This window comes from Ahaetulla prasina, chromosome 3, assembly GCF_028640845.1.
Source record: "Ahaetulla prasina isolate Xishuangbanna chromosome 3, ASM2864084v1, whole genome shotgun sequence".
Taxonomy (NCBI): Eukaryota; Metazoa; Chordata; class Lepidosauria; order Squamata; family Colubridae; genus Ahaetulla; species Ahaetulla prasina.
This window is the reverse complement of record NC_080541.1, coordinates 164,097,786-164,114,501: the sequence shown is the minus strand read 5'-3', so window position 1 is coordinate 164,114,501 and position 16,716 is coordinate 164,097,786. Positions and strand designations below refer to the sequence as shown.

Below are 16,716 nucleotides of genomic sequence, written 5' to 3'. Positions count from 1 at the left end.
AAGCATAATTCTAGTTGGCTAAATTGCTGTATATTGTCTTCTCCATAATCTCATTCTACATAGGCTGCTAATCAGTGGTGGGATTCAGCCAGTTCGCACCACTTCGGGAGAACCAGTTGTTAACTGTCTGAGCAGTTTGGCAAACTGGTTGTTGGAAGAAATCATTAGGGCAGAGAACCGGTTGTTAAATTACTTGAATCCCACTACTGCTGCTAATGCATTTAGTCACATGTAGTCATACCTCACTTAAGGCCTTGCTCATCCCAAAGAAAGGCAAGGTTTGAAGATAGATCATGCCAGACTAATCTCATTGCTTACTTTGATGAAGTGACAGAATTAGTGGACTAGAGGAATGCTGTCGATATAATTTACTTGGACTTCAGTAAAGCATTTGATAAAGTAGACCATAACCTACTACTAGATAAAGTAGAAAAATGTGGGTTAGACAGCACCACCACCAGATGGATTCGTATTTGGCTGACCAACCGCACTCAACGTGTAGTCCTCAACGGAACTACATCCACATGGAGGGAAGTATGCAGTGGAGTACCCCAAGGCTCTGTTTTAGGCCCAGTACTCTTCAACATCTTCATCAATGACTTGGACGAGGGGATAGATGGAGAACTCATCAAATTTGCAGATGACACCAAGCTGGCAGGAATAGCCAACACTCCAGAAGATAGGCTCAAGTTACAGAAAGATCTTGACAGACTTGAACATTGGGTGCTATCTAACAAAATGAAATTCAACAGAGAAGAAAGTAAGGTTCTACATTTAGGCCAACAAAACAAAATGCACCAGTACCATATATGTGGTACCTTGCTCAATAGTAGTACCTGTGAGAGGGATCTTGGAGTCCTAGTGGATAACCATTTAGATATGAGCCAGCAGTGTGCAGCAGCTGTTAAAAAAGCCAACACAGTTCTGGGCTGCATAAACAGAGGGATAGAATCAAGATCACGTGAAGTGTTAGTACCACTTTATAATGCCTTGGTAAGGCCACACTTGGAATATTGCATCCAGTTTTGGTCGCCACGATGTAAAAAAGATGTTGAGACTCTAGAAAGAGTGCAGAGAAGAGCAACAAAGATGATTAGGGGACTGGAGGATAAAACATATGAAGAACGGTTGCAGGAACTGGGTATGTCTAGTTTAACAAAAAGAAGGACTAGGGGAGACATGATAGCTGTGTTCCAATATCTCAGGGGCTGCCACAAAGAAGAGGGAGTCGGGCTGTTCTCCAAAGCACCTGAGGGTAGAACAAGAAGCAATGGGTGGAAACTGATCAAAGAAAGAAGCAACTTAGAACTAAGGAGAAATTTCCTGACAGTTAGAACAATTAATAAGTGGAACGACTTGCCTTCAGAAGTTGTGAATGCTCCAACACTGGAAATTTTTAAGAAAATGTTGGATAACCATCTGACTGAGATGGTGTAGGGTTTCCTGCCTGGGCAGGGGGTTGGACTAGAAGGCCTCCAAGGTCCCTTCCAACTCTGATGTTATGTTATGTTATGATCTAAATGCACTTTTTTTTCTGTTATGTTATAAAAGGGGCTTCTCTCAGGTTGTTCAGATCTATAGCTTAGGCAGAACAATATTCTGTTGAATAAAAAGCACTACTGCTTGGCATATTAGTCAGTTTGATTTTCTTTTGTTACTCTACTTTCATACACTGTCAGAATCCCTTATGTGTTAGTCTGATTTTCCAGTAAATATTCAAAGTTTTATTTCCATTTGCAAGTTTCGTATGCAGTGTTTGTCCCAGATAGATAAATGTTTAAGCAAGGGTGGACTATGAAACTAAACCAGATACTGATTTAAATTAACAGGATGAATAAATTAAAGAGACCATGCTAAGAAATATCAGCAACCTTAACAAAACAAGGGCTACTAAAATAGCCTCCCGGGTTTTATGTTTTTTTAATTATAAATGTAGCCTTTTCTCACAAAAGACATTATCAAATATCTGGAATAACTTTAGAAGAATAACATTTATTTTAGATTATTCTTAAAGCTTTCATTCTTGCATGCAGGTTCTCATCTGTATTTTACTAAGCCCTTTGATTTCACCTTCAAACAGAATATTATTGTGGGATACCAAAAATGATGCGTTAGTCTTCTCATTTTGTACCTATTGACTTGTGCAGTAGAAAAAAAAGACAAAATAGACAATGACAAATCTCTGATATATTGCTGTCAAGTAAACTACACGGATGTGTCCATGCATTCGTCAGATGTTGAGTCCAGCTTGAAGAAGATTTTAATATTTCTATATGTTTGCTCGGAAGTCAGCCATTTATGCTAAATGCCCTTTCAGAAGGTTAAATTGGTTATGGCTAACAACAGTAAACAGGCAATAAACTGATAATTTAGCATTTGATACTCTGTATGCATTTCCTTATGACTTCACATACATTATCTTAGTATTAAATTCTATACGATGAAACTGTGTGTTGTTACGGACCTCCGAGGTTATAATCAGTGGGAAGCAATGGGAAACTGTTTTCTCAGAAGCAGATCTCAGTGCATAGGATAGCAGTTTGAGGGCTACTCATCACCAATAGATCATTATTTACACTATAAAGTGTAATTCTTGTACTTCTGTAGTTCAAAATGTAACTTTCAGCTTATATCGAGTTCAATTGAACTAATATAGTCATTTATGATCATATTAAGACTGCAGCGTTAAGAACGTTTATTTCTAAGATTACATCTCCTTGAACCACAGTGAACCTCATATGAAAGTAAAATTTCTGACATTAAAGTAAACTCATAAGCATGTCTATTTAGAAATAAAGCACTGTTCAATTCAGTGAGTTTTAAATGGCTTAACTCCATTAAAACGGCTTTATAATGAAGTGCAGCAGAACTTCACAGGGAGGTTTACAATATTTTGAATCTACCTGATGTTTGTGTGGCAGACTTGAGAGATGTCTGTCTTCTACAGTATCTGCCTGTCCTATATGATCAAAGAGATTTGCCTTTGCTTTGGGACCTGACAGTTAGGGGATGTCATCTAGATCAGGGGTCACCAACCTTTTGGACCTCAGGGACCACTAAATCCATAATTTTAAAACCCGAGGACCACTAATATGATTTTTTTAAAAAGATAAATAGTATTCAGTACAATATAAAAAATGCAAATAATTTTTCTGTGGACCACCAAAATTTTCTCATGATCACCAGTGGTCCACGGACCACCAGTTGGTGACCACTGATCTAGATGGACCCAAAAGTTGCCTTTCCCTGTGACAGTGCCTGTCCTTTGGGATGGCATCTCCACAAATATTTGTTTAGTTTCTACCATATCTGCTTTAAAGTAAGCCCTAAAAATATGTCTCCTCCTTCAGGCCAATCTAGGTGGTAGATCTTTCTTGATTGAGGGTGAAGAGGGAGATCGGGTTTTTTTCCCCATTCTTCCCTTGGAGTGATTGGGCCAGGGTGTGTGATTTTCTCTATTGTTACATTTACAAAGCCACCCAGAATTATTTTTGGAGTTGGAAAGTCTAGAAATTGGAGGTGCATGCTACATAGATGGTAGCTAGGTAGGTAGGAAGGTAGATATATGGATGGATGGATGGATGGATGGATAGATAGATAGATAGATAGATAGATAGATAGATAGATAGATAGATAGATAGATAGATAGGAAAGACTTAGAACCTGTGCTTTGTTCTGACCTAACCGTTCCTTCCTGTCCCGTGTTTCATTAAATTTTAGGCCTGCATCTTAACACTTTGTGTAAATCTCTACATCTGTCGGTTATGTGGTAAAGTTACTATACACAACAGTTCAAAATAAAAGATTAATAAATTACTTTTCCATGCTGATTATTTCCCGAACAGATTTGTTCCATACAAAGAAGGCATAGTGATCCAGCAGTTGTTCCACGGGCAAGGAGGGCAGTGGTGGTGGGGAGGCAGTCTTATTGGTTCTCCTTTGCTTTCTGTGGTTTCTCACAATGCTCCGGTAAAGTCACCTTGCAGTCCATGCAGAAAATATTGGAGCAGATGGACAAACAGGCTTGGTACAAGGCATTTTCCTGTGGTTCTGGTAACACTAAAGCCAATTTATTTCAAGTGATGTTAAAAAGTTCAGAATCTTAGAAAGTTTATTTTTCCAATAAATATTTTTTTTTGTGGTGGAATGAAGCTTAGTTAAACATAGTTGCCGGCAATGTATACTTGAATAAAAATTTGGGAGCAACTAAAAGAAAAATTCAAAAATACTGTTATTCCCACAAAATGTTTCCAATCAGAGAAATGCTTTTTACAGAACCTTTTGCAGTCTTCATTCTGTTTGCCTGATTTGTTGTAAACTACTGCAAATTCTCAGAGACTATGAAACAAACAGGAACTTGAGAGAGAAGCTTTACTCATTCTCACAGTCCAATCACTGAGGTTCCAAACCGCTGAACTCTGTTGACTTCCCTGAGACATTTTTAATACCTGTTCATAAACTAAAGAGAATGAACGATAGAACAAACCCTTAAAAACACAAACACATCTCAGAGTAGCATTTATTGATGGAACTTGATAAGAGTGATAATGAATGAGGTGCCAGTTCCTGCCCTCGGAGATTTAAAAAGAAAAATACGGCTGCATTTTAATGTGCCTTTCTTTACCTCGGCGGTAGCCGCCCATTGTTCCCAAAGACAGTCATAAATAAAAGTAAGCTTGCTGTTGTATGCAGTTTAATTTGTCCTTTAAGTTTATCTATTTGCTTTCGCACCCAGTTTCCAAATGCATAGGCATTTTTTCTGTGAGCTAGCATTATTAAATTGCACGTATCAATCATTCTTGCCAGGATTGCCATCGCCAACTACATTAAAGAAGTCAGAGAAGTCTGGTTTCAGCAGTCCCTCGCCTTCACAGACCTCCTCCCTTGGAACAGCATTCACCCAGCATCATCGACCTGTCATTACAGGACCCAGAGGTGAGGCCTTACCAAAGCGTCCATGAGCTCTTGTTCCATGGCACCTTTGTCCTCAGGTTGGGACATTCCTCTTATTGGGCATTGGTGTGGTGGCTTTTGAACCAAAAGTAGACAAAAGGCTTGTTAATTTTGTTCCCTCGTTTGAACCTAACTTAGGTTGCTTCATGGAAGTCTCAGGAAGACAAATGGAGGGGGTTCTAGCTAATCACTGAAGCTTTATGACTTGGAAAGATAGACATGTATTTGTAGATGGATATTTACACACAGGTATTTGTGTCTGCTTCAGTAAAAGTGGCATTCTGTTGCTACAGAACTTTTAAGTCCTCAGCAGTCCATTAGATGTCCCTTTATTTTTAATAAGTAGTGTTCACTCTGAGTCTTTAACACCATTACTACTGGTCTTTTTAAATTGGTTTATAGCAGGGGTGTCAAACTTGCAGCCCACAGACTGGGTGTGTCACGCACTGCCATGCCCATGCCCATTTTAGCAAAGGGGGGGAAGTCGCAATATGTCATGTGATGATGCAAATTATAGTATTCTGGTTATTGTTGTTCGTTAGAATATTTTATGACATAAAATAAAGCAACTGACTCTTGATTTCCTTGGGCTGAATAATTAGATGTAGAGTTTCAAAAGTTTAATTTATAAAAGAAAAGTTGCATTGACCACACGCACATACTGTAGTAGAAAAATGAGATGCATTTAATTTCCTTTTGCTTAAAGTGTTAGGCTTTTTCACTTTGAAAATCTATTTCTTCATTGCTTATGGGGCACACTTTCTACTCTTGATAAACATTCTCATTAAAAATGACAAAGTAAAATAGATACTTGTGAAGTAATTTTCCTCCTATTGCAGTATTGTTTTTTTTCTAATATGTAAATTGTATATACATAAATTACTAGGATTCACATTTAAAATAAGAAAAGTTGAGATATTATTTTCCTTAAAACTGGTTTTATGTGTCTACCCAGACTTATTATTATGGGAAATTCTTTCAGGTAATTAGGTATAGGTATCATTCTTAAACGCTTGTTGTAAATGATTATAATATAAATCTTAAGCTCACAATAGAAGTTGGCTGAGTAATTCTCATAGCTTTCAAAACAAAACCACATTCTGCTGGAGAGCTAGATGGACTTAATTGGTTGTTAATCATGTAGCCAGTTGCTGGGAAGTCCACATACACTTTTAAAACAACCTTGATAATTGGTGATAATAGCAAGGTATTCATAGTATCAAAGTTACATTAGCACTATATTCAGCTGTACACCAGCTGACTGCAGAATCTCATCCTGAAATTTGAACAAGTTAGACACTCAACAGAAATTGCTTCCATAAGATTGCCAATGCTAATATGACACTGCATGCAAAGCAGATATGGAGCTCACTTGATCTTGAAAAAGATGACAAGTTTTTTTAAGAATAATAGAGTATATTTTGAAGGGGGGTGGGGGAACCAGCAGTCCCATGGCAATTCAAAGAATAATAAATACCTGATATCATAAGTTTTCACAGACAAGAAATCACTTGTTCGGATTGAGTAAGTTTTAACCCCTGAAATCTGTTGGACTTAAAGCTGCCATATGACTTGGTTGCTAAAAACTTTCCAGCATTCCTATCATATTCTAAACCACCAGAATCACTGTATTAGTGAGATAGGTGACATAAAATTTAATAAATAATTTGTTATAATTGTTGCTACAGCAAATTGATTTTTGCAAACACGTGAGCGTAAAAAGATTCATTCAGCTTTCATGGGCTTAGGCCCAGATTTCCTGAATTAGTGCTCTTGATGGCTAGCTTCTTTAAGAAAAATCTTAATTTTAAAAAAAGCATCCAATGGAAAATCTTGTTATACTTTTCCATAGAACACTGATGTGAAAAGGCACTTTTTACTTCAAAAGGCAGCTGCATCGAATAAACTCACCTCAAGCTTTTATTGCCTAAGCTGCATTTCTTGGCCCCCAATTCAATTAAGAAAAGCAGAATTTAGCCTGCATTGCTTCTCTTATTCAGCAAATCTAGACATAGGTCATTATTAAACAAGAATAAGGTGAAACCTTGACCAGAAGTTTTAACAAGGTAGGATTTATGTTTTTGCACCTTTGACTCTTCTAGTCAAACTTTAGGTTTGATTAGAAGTCTTGTGGGACTTCCATTAGAGTCCTTGTGGGAAGGGGGCAATACTGACTACTGTAGTACATATTTAGACTACTAACAATAGCTGCTGTCTTATATGTTGTCAGGTAAGTTGAATTCCTTAAATTCAAGTTGAGGTTTCAACCATCATTAATTCCACCCCAGCATTTATATTCTGCCCATAAATTAGATTTAACTATTATGTATATAATATAATATTGTATTATATTACAATACCAACTGTATTGTTGGTGGTGTTAAATAGTTTGATATATCAAACTATTTGATATAGTTTATAGTTTGATATATATATAACACCACCAACAATACAGCTATCCTCCAAAAAGACCTTGACTTCGTATCTGAATGGTCTAAAACTTGGCAACTCCAAATCTCAACCAGCAAATGCTCAGTCTTACATATTGGAAAAAAGAACCTAAACACTAAGTACAAGCTTGATGGACATTACCTTACTGATGACCCCCACCCTGTTAAAGATCTTGGAGTTTTCATATCAGGTGATCTAAGTGCCAAAGCCCACTGTAACTACATCGCAAAAAAGGCCTTAAGAGTTGTAAACCTAATCTTGCGTAGCTTCTTCTCCAAAAACACTACACTACTAACCAGAGCATATAAAACATTTGCTAGACCAATTCTTGAATACAGCTCGACTGTTTGGAACCCATACCACGTTTCTGACATCAATACAATTGAACGTGTCCAGAAATATTTTACAAGAAGAGTTCTACACTCTGAATACAACAAAATACCTTATGCCACCAGACTTGAAATCCTGGGTTTAGAAAATTTAGAACTACGCCACCTTCGACATGACCTGAGTTTAACTCATAGAATCATCTATTACAAAGTCCTTCCTGTCGAAGACTACTTCAGCTTCAATTGCAACAATACACGAGCACACAATAGATTTAAGCTTAATGTTAACCGCTCCAATCTTGATTGCAGAAAATATGACTTCAGTAATATAGTTGTTAATGCTTGGAATACACCTGACTCTGTGGTCTCTTCCCAAAATCCCCAAAGCTTCAACCAAAAACTGTCTACTATTGACCTCACCCCATTCCTAAGAGGTCTGTAAGGGACGTGCATAAGAGCACCAGCGTGCCTACCGTTCCTCTCCTATTGTTTCCTTTTGTTATATCCAATTAATATAGTTATTACATACTCATACTCATATATATGCTTATATATTGTATAGTTATTTCATGCTTATGCTTATATATACTGTGTGACAAAAATAAATAAATAAAATAAATAAAAATAAAATTTGGAGTGACAGTTGACTTAAATTATGAAGAGCCCCGTGATTACTATTCAACACGAGTAGATAAGAACTAAAGACAGAGAAAATATAGATATATATGGATGATACAGAAGGAATGGACAAAACACAGACTATTGTAGGCTAAACAGCTACTTTCTGTGCAAATCAAATTTTAGGCAAAAGTGTCTGTGACATGTTAAGGCTGACTATATACACCCAGATAGTATAACTTCTGATCAACTAGGATACAGCTGGTGAGCTGAAGAAAAACAGAAAAGCATCACTTGCAGGCAAAGAGGAAGTTTCCTAGTGGGTGGATAGATGGATAGCAAGTTTCTTCACGAAAACTCTTTCATAATAAATTAGTCTACATAGTATTTTTATGCTGCACATTTGGAGGTCACATTCAGTTATGGAATTTTGAATGCAAGATATTTGATTATTTATATCCCATCTTTATTATTTTTACAAAAAACTCAAGGTGGGGTAAATATCCAACATTCTATGCTTCTCCTTTTTCTCCACAACAACCCTGTGAGGTGGGTTGGGCATAGAAAGAGTGTGACTCGCCCAAGGTCATTCAGCTTTCTGTGAGTAAGGTGAGACTTGAACTCAGTCTCCTGCTTTCTAGCCTGGTGCTTTAACCACTAGACCAATGTGGCAATAAAATTAAGACGTCATGGATGTTGAATAATTCGATCATCTGGAAATAAAGCAAGTATGAATGAAAGTTGAATGCAATCCAAAATCTGTAGAATCTTTGTTTCAACCTAGAAAACATATACTATATTTATCATAAAGAAAAATCTTGAAATTACAAATTCTATATTACTTAGTAAATGCTATATTTTAGATATTCTCCTGAAAATTGTACTATTGAGATTCCCCATGTGATGCCTGCCTATTTTCCTTGACACCTATCATATGCTGCTCATCCTGCTCCATATAACTTCTTAATTTTTTTTTTAAAAAATCCTTGTAATAAAAAAAATGAGAATAGAGTGTGCTGCGAAGAAAATAGCAAGTCCAGCATAAACTGTATTTCTAGTAATGCCTCTGGCACCATATTCATTTGACCCATAAATCTCCTTAAGAAATAAAAAGGTGTTGAACATATATTGTATCAATAAAAAGACAAAAGAATCTAGGAATGAAAGGGAAAAACCATGGGAGCCAAAAAGGGAGAATTAATAAGTCAAGAGGTTGTTTTGCAAGAACTACATTTGCAGTTTTTGTCTTTTAAGTTTATGCTGTAGTATGTTCTTTATGTCCATGACACATTACAGGGATGCATTTGCCTGGTCATGTGTTCATTTGTACATTCATGTACGGTTCTGAATGGTATTCATTCACTTTTATAAAATGTCCATTTTTCTGTGATTGCCACCATTGCATTCATTGTTGAATAGACAAACTTTCACTGATTGTAAAGAAGCCTATAAACTTCAGATGAATGAACCTTTTCATCCTGAACAGTCCCAGGTACTGGGACCAGATACTTGGCAGGCTGTATCTAGTGGTCCATCGAGTCTGCCCTCTGAGGTTTTTTTCTTTTAAATTTATGTATTTATTAATTTTAATTATTATTTTTATTTCTATTCATTTTTATTTTACTTTTATTTATTTAATTTTTGTCATATGTTGGACATGTGTTATCATATAACATTAAACATGTTATCCTAAGCATGTTTAAACTTAGTTACTGATGATTGACCTTTTATCTCTGCTAAAAGTTGGTTGAGTTTTGCTCCATTTTACAACTTTTTTTGCCACATTTTGTCAAGTGCATTCCTGCAGTTGTTAGGTTAGTAACACAGTTGTTAAGTGAATCTGGTTCCCCCATTGATTTTGCTTATCAGAAGGTCACAAAAGGGGATCACATGACTCCAGGACACTGCAATCATCATAAATGTGAGTCAGTTGTCAAGCATCTAAATGTAAATTATATGAACATGGGGATGCTACAAGGGTCATAAGTGTAAAAAATGATCATAAGTCACTTTTTTCAATGCTATTATAACTTTGAACGGTCGCTAAACAAACTGTTGTAAGTCAAGGACTATCTGTATTTCCTACCAAAGTGTTGATACTCAGTTTGCAATCCCTCTGGAGCAGGGATCTCTTTCTTTCATAAAATATTTTATATACTGATGCATAACAGTAATTAATAGTAGGTAATTATAATATATAATTAGGTAATAAAAACTTCAACTTGCATAAGTCCAATAATTTTGTAAATTAGAATAGGGTTTAATTTAAAAAGGAACTTTGCATGAACCTAAACTTTGAGGAAGGGCTCTAATATTTTTAACCTATTCTTCATTTCTAAAACTATCTCCTTTGGAAAACATCAGATAGATAAAGATACATTTATTAAAGGATTTTGCTGCACCAAGAGGTGTGAATTAAACCAGGGGTCTCCAACCTTGGCAACTTGGCAAGCCTGGAGGACTTCAACTCCCAGCAAAGCTGGTTGGGGAATTCTGGGAGTTGAAGTCCTCCAGGCTTAAAGTTGCCAAGGTTGGAGACCCCTGAATTAAACTGTTAGAAAGCTGTAGCTCTTAAAGAAAATAAGAAGACCAAGGGCGCAGCCAATACTCCTGTTGCTCTCAATTTTCATGGCACCTCAAGGTATCTTCGGTGAAAGACTATACATTTGGTTAGTTACAAATGTCAGATGTGCTTATGTAGTTTAGAAATGACTTACTCATAGTAGATGACACACGGTGCAAATATTCTGTTATGTTTTCAAATAAAGACTTGTGTAAACTTACTCTAGATTTTCAAGCTTTCAATTAGAGTGAATTGAATGAAAAGGGTCTTTCTTTTTATGTTTGTCAATATTCAAATAAAAGTTTGGTGTAGTGGTTAAGGTGCTGGCTTAGAAACCAAGAGATTGTGAGTTCTAACCCTGCCTTAGACATGAAAGCCAGCTAGCTCACTTTGGCCAGTCACTTTCTCTCAGCCCAACCCACCACACAGAGTTGTTGTGATGGGGAAAACAGGAGGAAGAAGGTATATTATTTATCATTTGCCAGCTTGAGTTACCTTTGAATTAATACAGGTGGAATAAAGTTAATAAATAAATAGTTAGAATAGTTCATTATCCATTGGATTTCAGGCATTAACAATGAAAGAGATGGTGATACTCTGAAAGCTGTTGGACAGTTCATTCATTAAACTAACCTGACTAGCTATTTAGGGTTTCTATTTAAAGTGGCACATTCTCGCTCCTGAATGCCACTCATGTTAGCAAGAAGCTTGCAGATAATTAAAACTGGAACTAAACAAAAGTCAAGAAGCGTATAATTAAAGTACTACCTTTATTGGATTTTAAGGAGTTGCCCTATGACATAGGAAATATTTAAAGAAGTAACTTATTTAGTTAATCTATATGTAAGTGAACAGTTTAAAAGACTACTAGTCTAAATTAACTATGAAGCCCACCCATTGAGATTATCTCATAAAGGATTCTCAGTGTTCAGATTCATTATGTGCAACCATTCAATAATTCTAGATAAATGCATAACTAAAAGCTCTATTACGCTAATAATTTGCACAACGATAGATGTGTATGAGGCACCATGCTGAGTTAATTTATTATTCTGCTAACCATTTCTAGAGTAGCCTCTCCTATGAGAAATTATGTTAATATGCTACTCCACTGAGGGACATGATAGAGCAGCAAGATGATGTGGCCATTTAATCCCTTTAAGAGACAAAAAATGCCCAGAGGGAAAAGTGTCAGTGAGAGGAATGAGGGTGATTAACAAAGGGAACCTAGATTTAAAGTTTGATTCAGTGTATTACAAAAATAAGGCTGAATCAGGATTGGCCTCTGGGGAAGCAGTGGTAGGCGAAAGATCGCTCTGCAGAGAAGGCAATGGCTGAGGTAGGAAGAGGAACGGGTGAGTGGATCAGCTCTTCAGAATTCCTTTCTAGAGCAAGGAGGGGGCCAGGATCACCTACAACTAGTCCATACATAAGTTCCCTGCAAGGAGTCTATAAGATTCCAGTGGATTTTATAACTATGGAAACCAGGGGGAAGTCATCTCGTTTGTTTAAGTTTGCATACTTCCTTTCTTAACCATCTTAGGAAATTGCTTGTTAATGGCTTTTGGGGTGCTAACCTTCCTGCAGAAGGGAAGGTTTTATTGCAATACAGTAGTGAGTTTCTTTCTATCCATGATGAAGTTGCATGCATGTGTAAGGACTTTACAAATAATTTTTTATTTTTGTGTAAACAGTAAAAGAATGACCAGGATTTTGGAAAGTTATAAACAGATGAAGAGGCTAGAAGAACTTGACATAATATTAGCTGTGGGTTGTTTCAAATGTTCAATTAAAGATTTTGAAACTAACTAAGAAATCCTCCTGTGGGAAAATGTTTTGATTAGGAAAAAAAATATGGTAAGAAAGATTTTGAAAGTTGACTAGAGGGAACCAGAGAGAACTAAATATTACAATTAAAGAAGATATTAATACAACTGAATAGTGTTATTTGAGTGTGGAAGGATATTTGAGACTAATGAACTGAAAAATTATTCTTAAGATTGTCTGCTACTATAAGAATAGATTTAAACTAGATGACAGAAAAGGAACTGATTTTATTGTACAAAACAGAGATTGAGGGAATTTGAAAGTGGATTTAAAAATGTCATGTTACAAAAATGATATGGGAAAAAAGTGTAAACCACAAAAGTGATTTATAAATGAAACTTGCTGATGTCTTAATAATCAAAGGGGACATGCAAATAATAAATCAGAAGAGAGACTTGGATAGCTTTCTTATCTTTGATTTAAAAATGTAAATCTATTCTTCACTGGTTTACTAAACTAGTGAAGAATTTCTGAGAGGAGACAAAGAGAAAATGATAAGTAATCAAGTTGTGGTACAATATTTAAAAGCACTAAAATCAACTTTTTAAAAATAAATTGAAAGAAAATAAATATGTGTTTCTGGTAGCTCTTAAATGATTTTTTTTATTAGAACTGAATGACAAAGTTTTAAAGATTTGCCTATAGATAACAGAAAGAAACGCATATAAAACTGATTTATTTGATTATGATTGAAATATATGTGTTATTATTCCTGATAGCTCTTAATGGACATTTGCTTATTAGGACTGAATAAAGATTTTTTTTTTACTTTGCATATTGATAAAGATATATGAAGAAGAGATCTTTTACTGAAATATCAGAGAAGTATTAAGTTACTGAAATTATTTCTACTTGTTTGAAGAGAGTGATATTTTTCTATATCGTATTACATATATTTTTCTTTTTTCAGCAGTGTTCATTATTTTATATTCTTTTTAGTTTGCGTTAGTTTTTCCCTTCATTTGTAAACTTGTTATTTAAAAAAAAGGCTGAATCAGAGCAGGAAAGGCATTTGAACACATTCATAAGATTTTATGTATTTCTGAAACAATAACAAAAAGATATCCCTCCCTGACTGCAGTATTTAGCTTGTTCCATGATGGCATATTTACTTTCATATCTTTTGTTTGATATACCCATCAACATCAAACAGGGTAATAAACTCTAGTGCTTTGTAGTCAATTTCTTTTTACACTAATTTCTCTATCGTCTTCAGAGCTCTGCCCACTAAGATACATCATAATGTTTAAATACAGAACTCATGTTTAAAGCACAGAGGCTCTGGATTTCCAACTTCTCATATTGACAGAACCATAAATCACATTAAATTAATTACTGTACCATGACATCTATAGCTTTAACAGTGTTTATTTAGTGTCATCTTACCATCTCCAGAATGGGAAGGAAGAGAAACACTGATATTTGAATTGGGAAGTAGACTTCTAGTAACATAACAGCAATATATCATTCAGATTCATCAATTCCATTAAGATGCCATTTTTAGTATCAAAGCAGATTTGCCTCAACCCCACTCCCCCGCCAGGATTTCTATTTGTACTTCAGATGTTACCATCTGCATTTAATTATGGGAGTAACCTTACTTTTTATCAAATTATGTACGTAACATGGCTCAGAAGTCAAAAGGAAACTCTTAATTCCTTTGTAAAATATGTATGCCAGGCCTAAGCAAAAAAGTGTACTTGCAAGTCAAATCATTTAATCTATAGTAACAGTTCTAAAAAATGACTTGTCATCTTGCTCAAGTATCCACTGATTTTGCCTGAGTATTAGAACATTTTTGGCAGTACCTAGGAGTATATGATTTCTTTCCTTTATCATTTTAGTCACTCAATAATTCTGTAAAGGATACTTGGGTAGTGGTGACTAGATTCATATTATCCATATTATCTGACTGACAAGGAAGTTACACTTGAGTCTCTATATTCCTAATTTAACACTTTAATCCTGATTCATACTTCTTTTTTCCATTTATATACTTTCTTTATTCTATCATGTAATTTTCTTCTATCGTGTAATACATAGCTAATTTCTTGATGGTATCTCAGCCACTCCAATATTGTACATTTTATTCTGTATAGTATTGCATCAGTCCTTCACACTTCCCCTCTTATACAGACGCCATATTTACCCAGAGGAGTTTGATCCTGAATTTCAGGACGTATGTGTAATTAATTATTAGTTTAATCTATTTGTAATCTTACAAGTCCTCCTGTGCTGTTTCATTGCAATGGAACTGTTCTTGAAAAGGATGACCGAAGAACATTATGACTGTATGTCAAGAGTATACACTCCCTAAAAAGTCATCCAAGGTGGAAAGGTCATCCTAGCTACCCCACCTGTACTGAGCAAAACTGACATAGGAAGATGCTCTAGGCAGAATTATCACTTTAGTAACAACAGCAAAGACATCCTTTCATACTCTGCAGGAGTAGATAATGGTAAATGATTCTGGAAAACTACATGAATAGAAAATATAAAATGATTGGCAATATAGAGTGGATAATGATCTCCTCAGATTGGATAGTGATTAACATGCGATTGAGGAAGAGTTGAGGATCTTTCAGGGCATGTGTTTATGGTGTGGTTAGATAGTCTTTGGGATATCTACTTTCTGATGTTACTTTTCAGAACAAGAAACTTTGCAAAGACAGATCATAGTGGAAAAGTAGAATGTAAGAAACATGAATATGGAACAACTCAACACAGTGAAATATTAAATGATCTACTACACATTGAGACCTCAGGCATTCGAGAATTAAAGTGGACTGGATTTGGACATCTTCAATTATATTCTGTATGATCTCTTCCCAATCCAATTCTTCAGGTCTTCCAATTCATTGCCCTTGTAATCAACTTCATGTACTTTGCTGCTGGTCATCTTACTTTCCTTGCAGTTTTCCCACCATTATAGGCTTCTGAAAGGAAAACAAGAATATAAAAACCAAAACAAACATTTTGTGCAGTGTCCAGTTTTCTCAGCTTAGGGTCATATTCAGCTGAAATCAGTTCTAGTATTTCCTTTCCCCCTCCCTTAAATGCCTGTATGTGACACATTTGTATGTGCATGTGTGTATATGAAAACATACACAGGAAGGAAAAGCAGCCTTCCTATGAGATAAATTCTAAATCTTTTATTTACATTATCTCTTCTGAATTCAATGTATGAGAAATTACATTCAATGAACGGAAATTCTGAGGTTGGCTTTTTGGAATTGCTAAAACAGATGTGAATGTTTTATTTAAACAGTTCCATTTGAGTAAGATTAAAGAACCAAACAGTTTTTACAACTTTTTGTTCATAGATTTTTATTGTTGGTCGACTGTAGTTTCAAGTTGATCTAAAAGTAGAATATTTCCCATTGATTTTAATAGCGCTGGATTGCAACCATATTTTTAAAGCTATTTATTCAGACTTCTGTTCCCTACCTCTTCAATTGTATTATATATAATTCAAATTTCTTTCCAAAAAAAACCTTAACCTTTTGTCAGCATTCCTTATTTAAAAATCTTTCTTCTTGTTTCTGATCAACACAGCTGTTGCCTAGATTTAAAAGCATTTGACTTCAGCCAGCATAGTGGCTTAGCCATTAATACTCTAATACAATCATTTCTGGAAACAAGTGCTTTGGCAGAATAAAGAGTGGGGTATATCTTGCACAATTTAAATTGGGTTTTGCATTGTCATAATGATAGAACTGATGTTTCGGATCACAGTGGGCTGAAGCATCTCAAAAAATGAGAGAGAAATATCAAAAGGAATTAATTTCAATGTTCTTTTAAGTACTTTTTAACACCAGCTTTCTTAATTGTAATTGTTTTTTTAACAATGCTAATAGAGCATTGTTTTGATTCCTAAAAAAATATGTTCTGGTCTCAACAGGTGGCAGCACCTGCCTCATCTTGTCTAGATCTAGAAGCTAACCAGGGCTAGCACATGATTAGGACATGAATGGG

At 35.4% G+C, this 16,716-nt stretch overlaps 1 protein-coding gene across 7 annotated transcripts in view; it reads left to right on the top strand.

Annotated features, from left to right (window-relative positions):
- The window catches only part of NFIA (nuclear factor I A), a 336,917-nt gene that overhangs the window by 267,623 nt on the left and 52,578 nt on the right, over positions 1-16,716 (top strand). For 5 of the 7 annotated variants that reach the window (XM_058178427.1, XM_058178419.1, XM_058178425.1 and 2 more), the window contains one exon: positions 4,807-4,935. The exons of the other annotated variants lie outside the window; for them this stretch is intronic. In XM_058178427.1, coding sequence (XP_058034410.1) covers positions 4,807-4,935 — 129 coding nt within the window. The remainder of the gene's footprint in view (positions 1-4,806; positions 4,936-16,716) is intronic. 7 annotated transcript variants of the gene reach the window in all.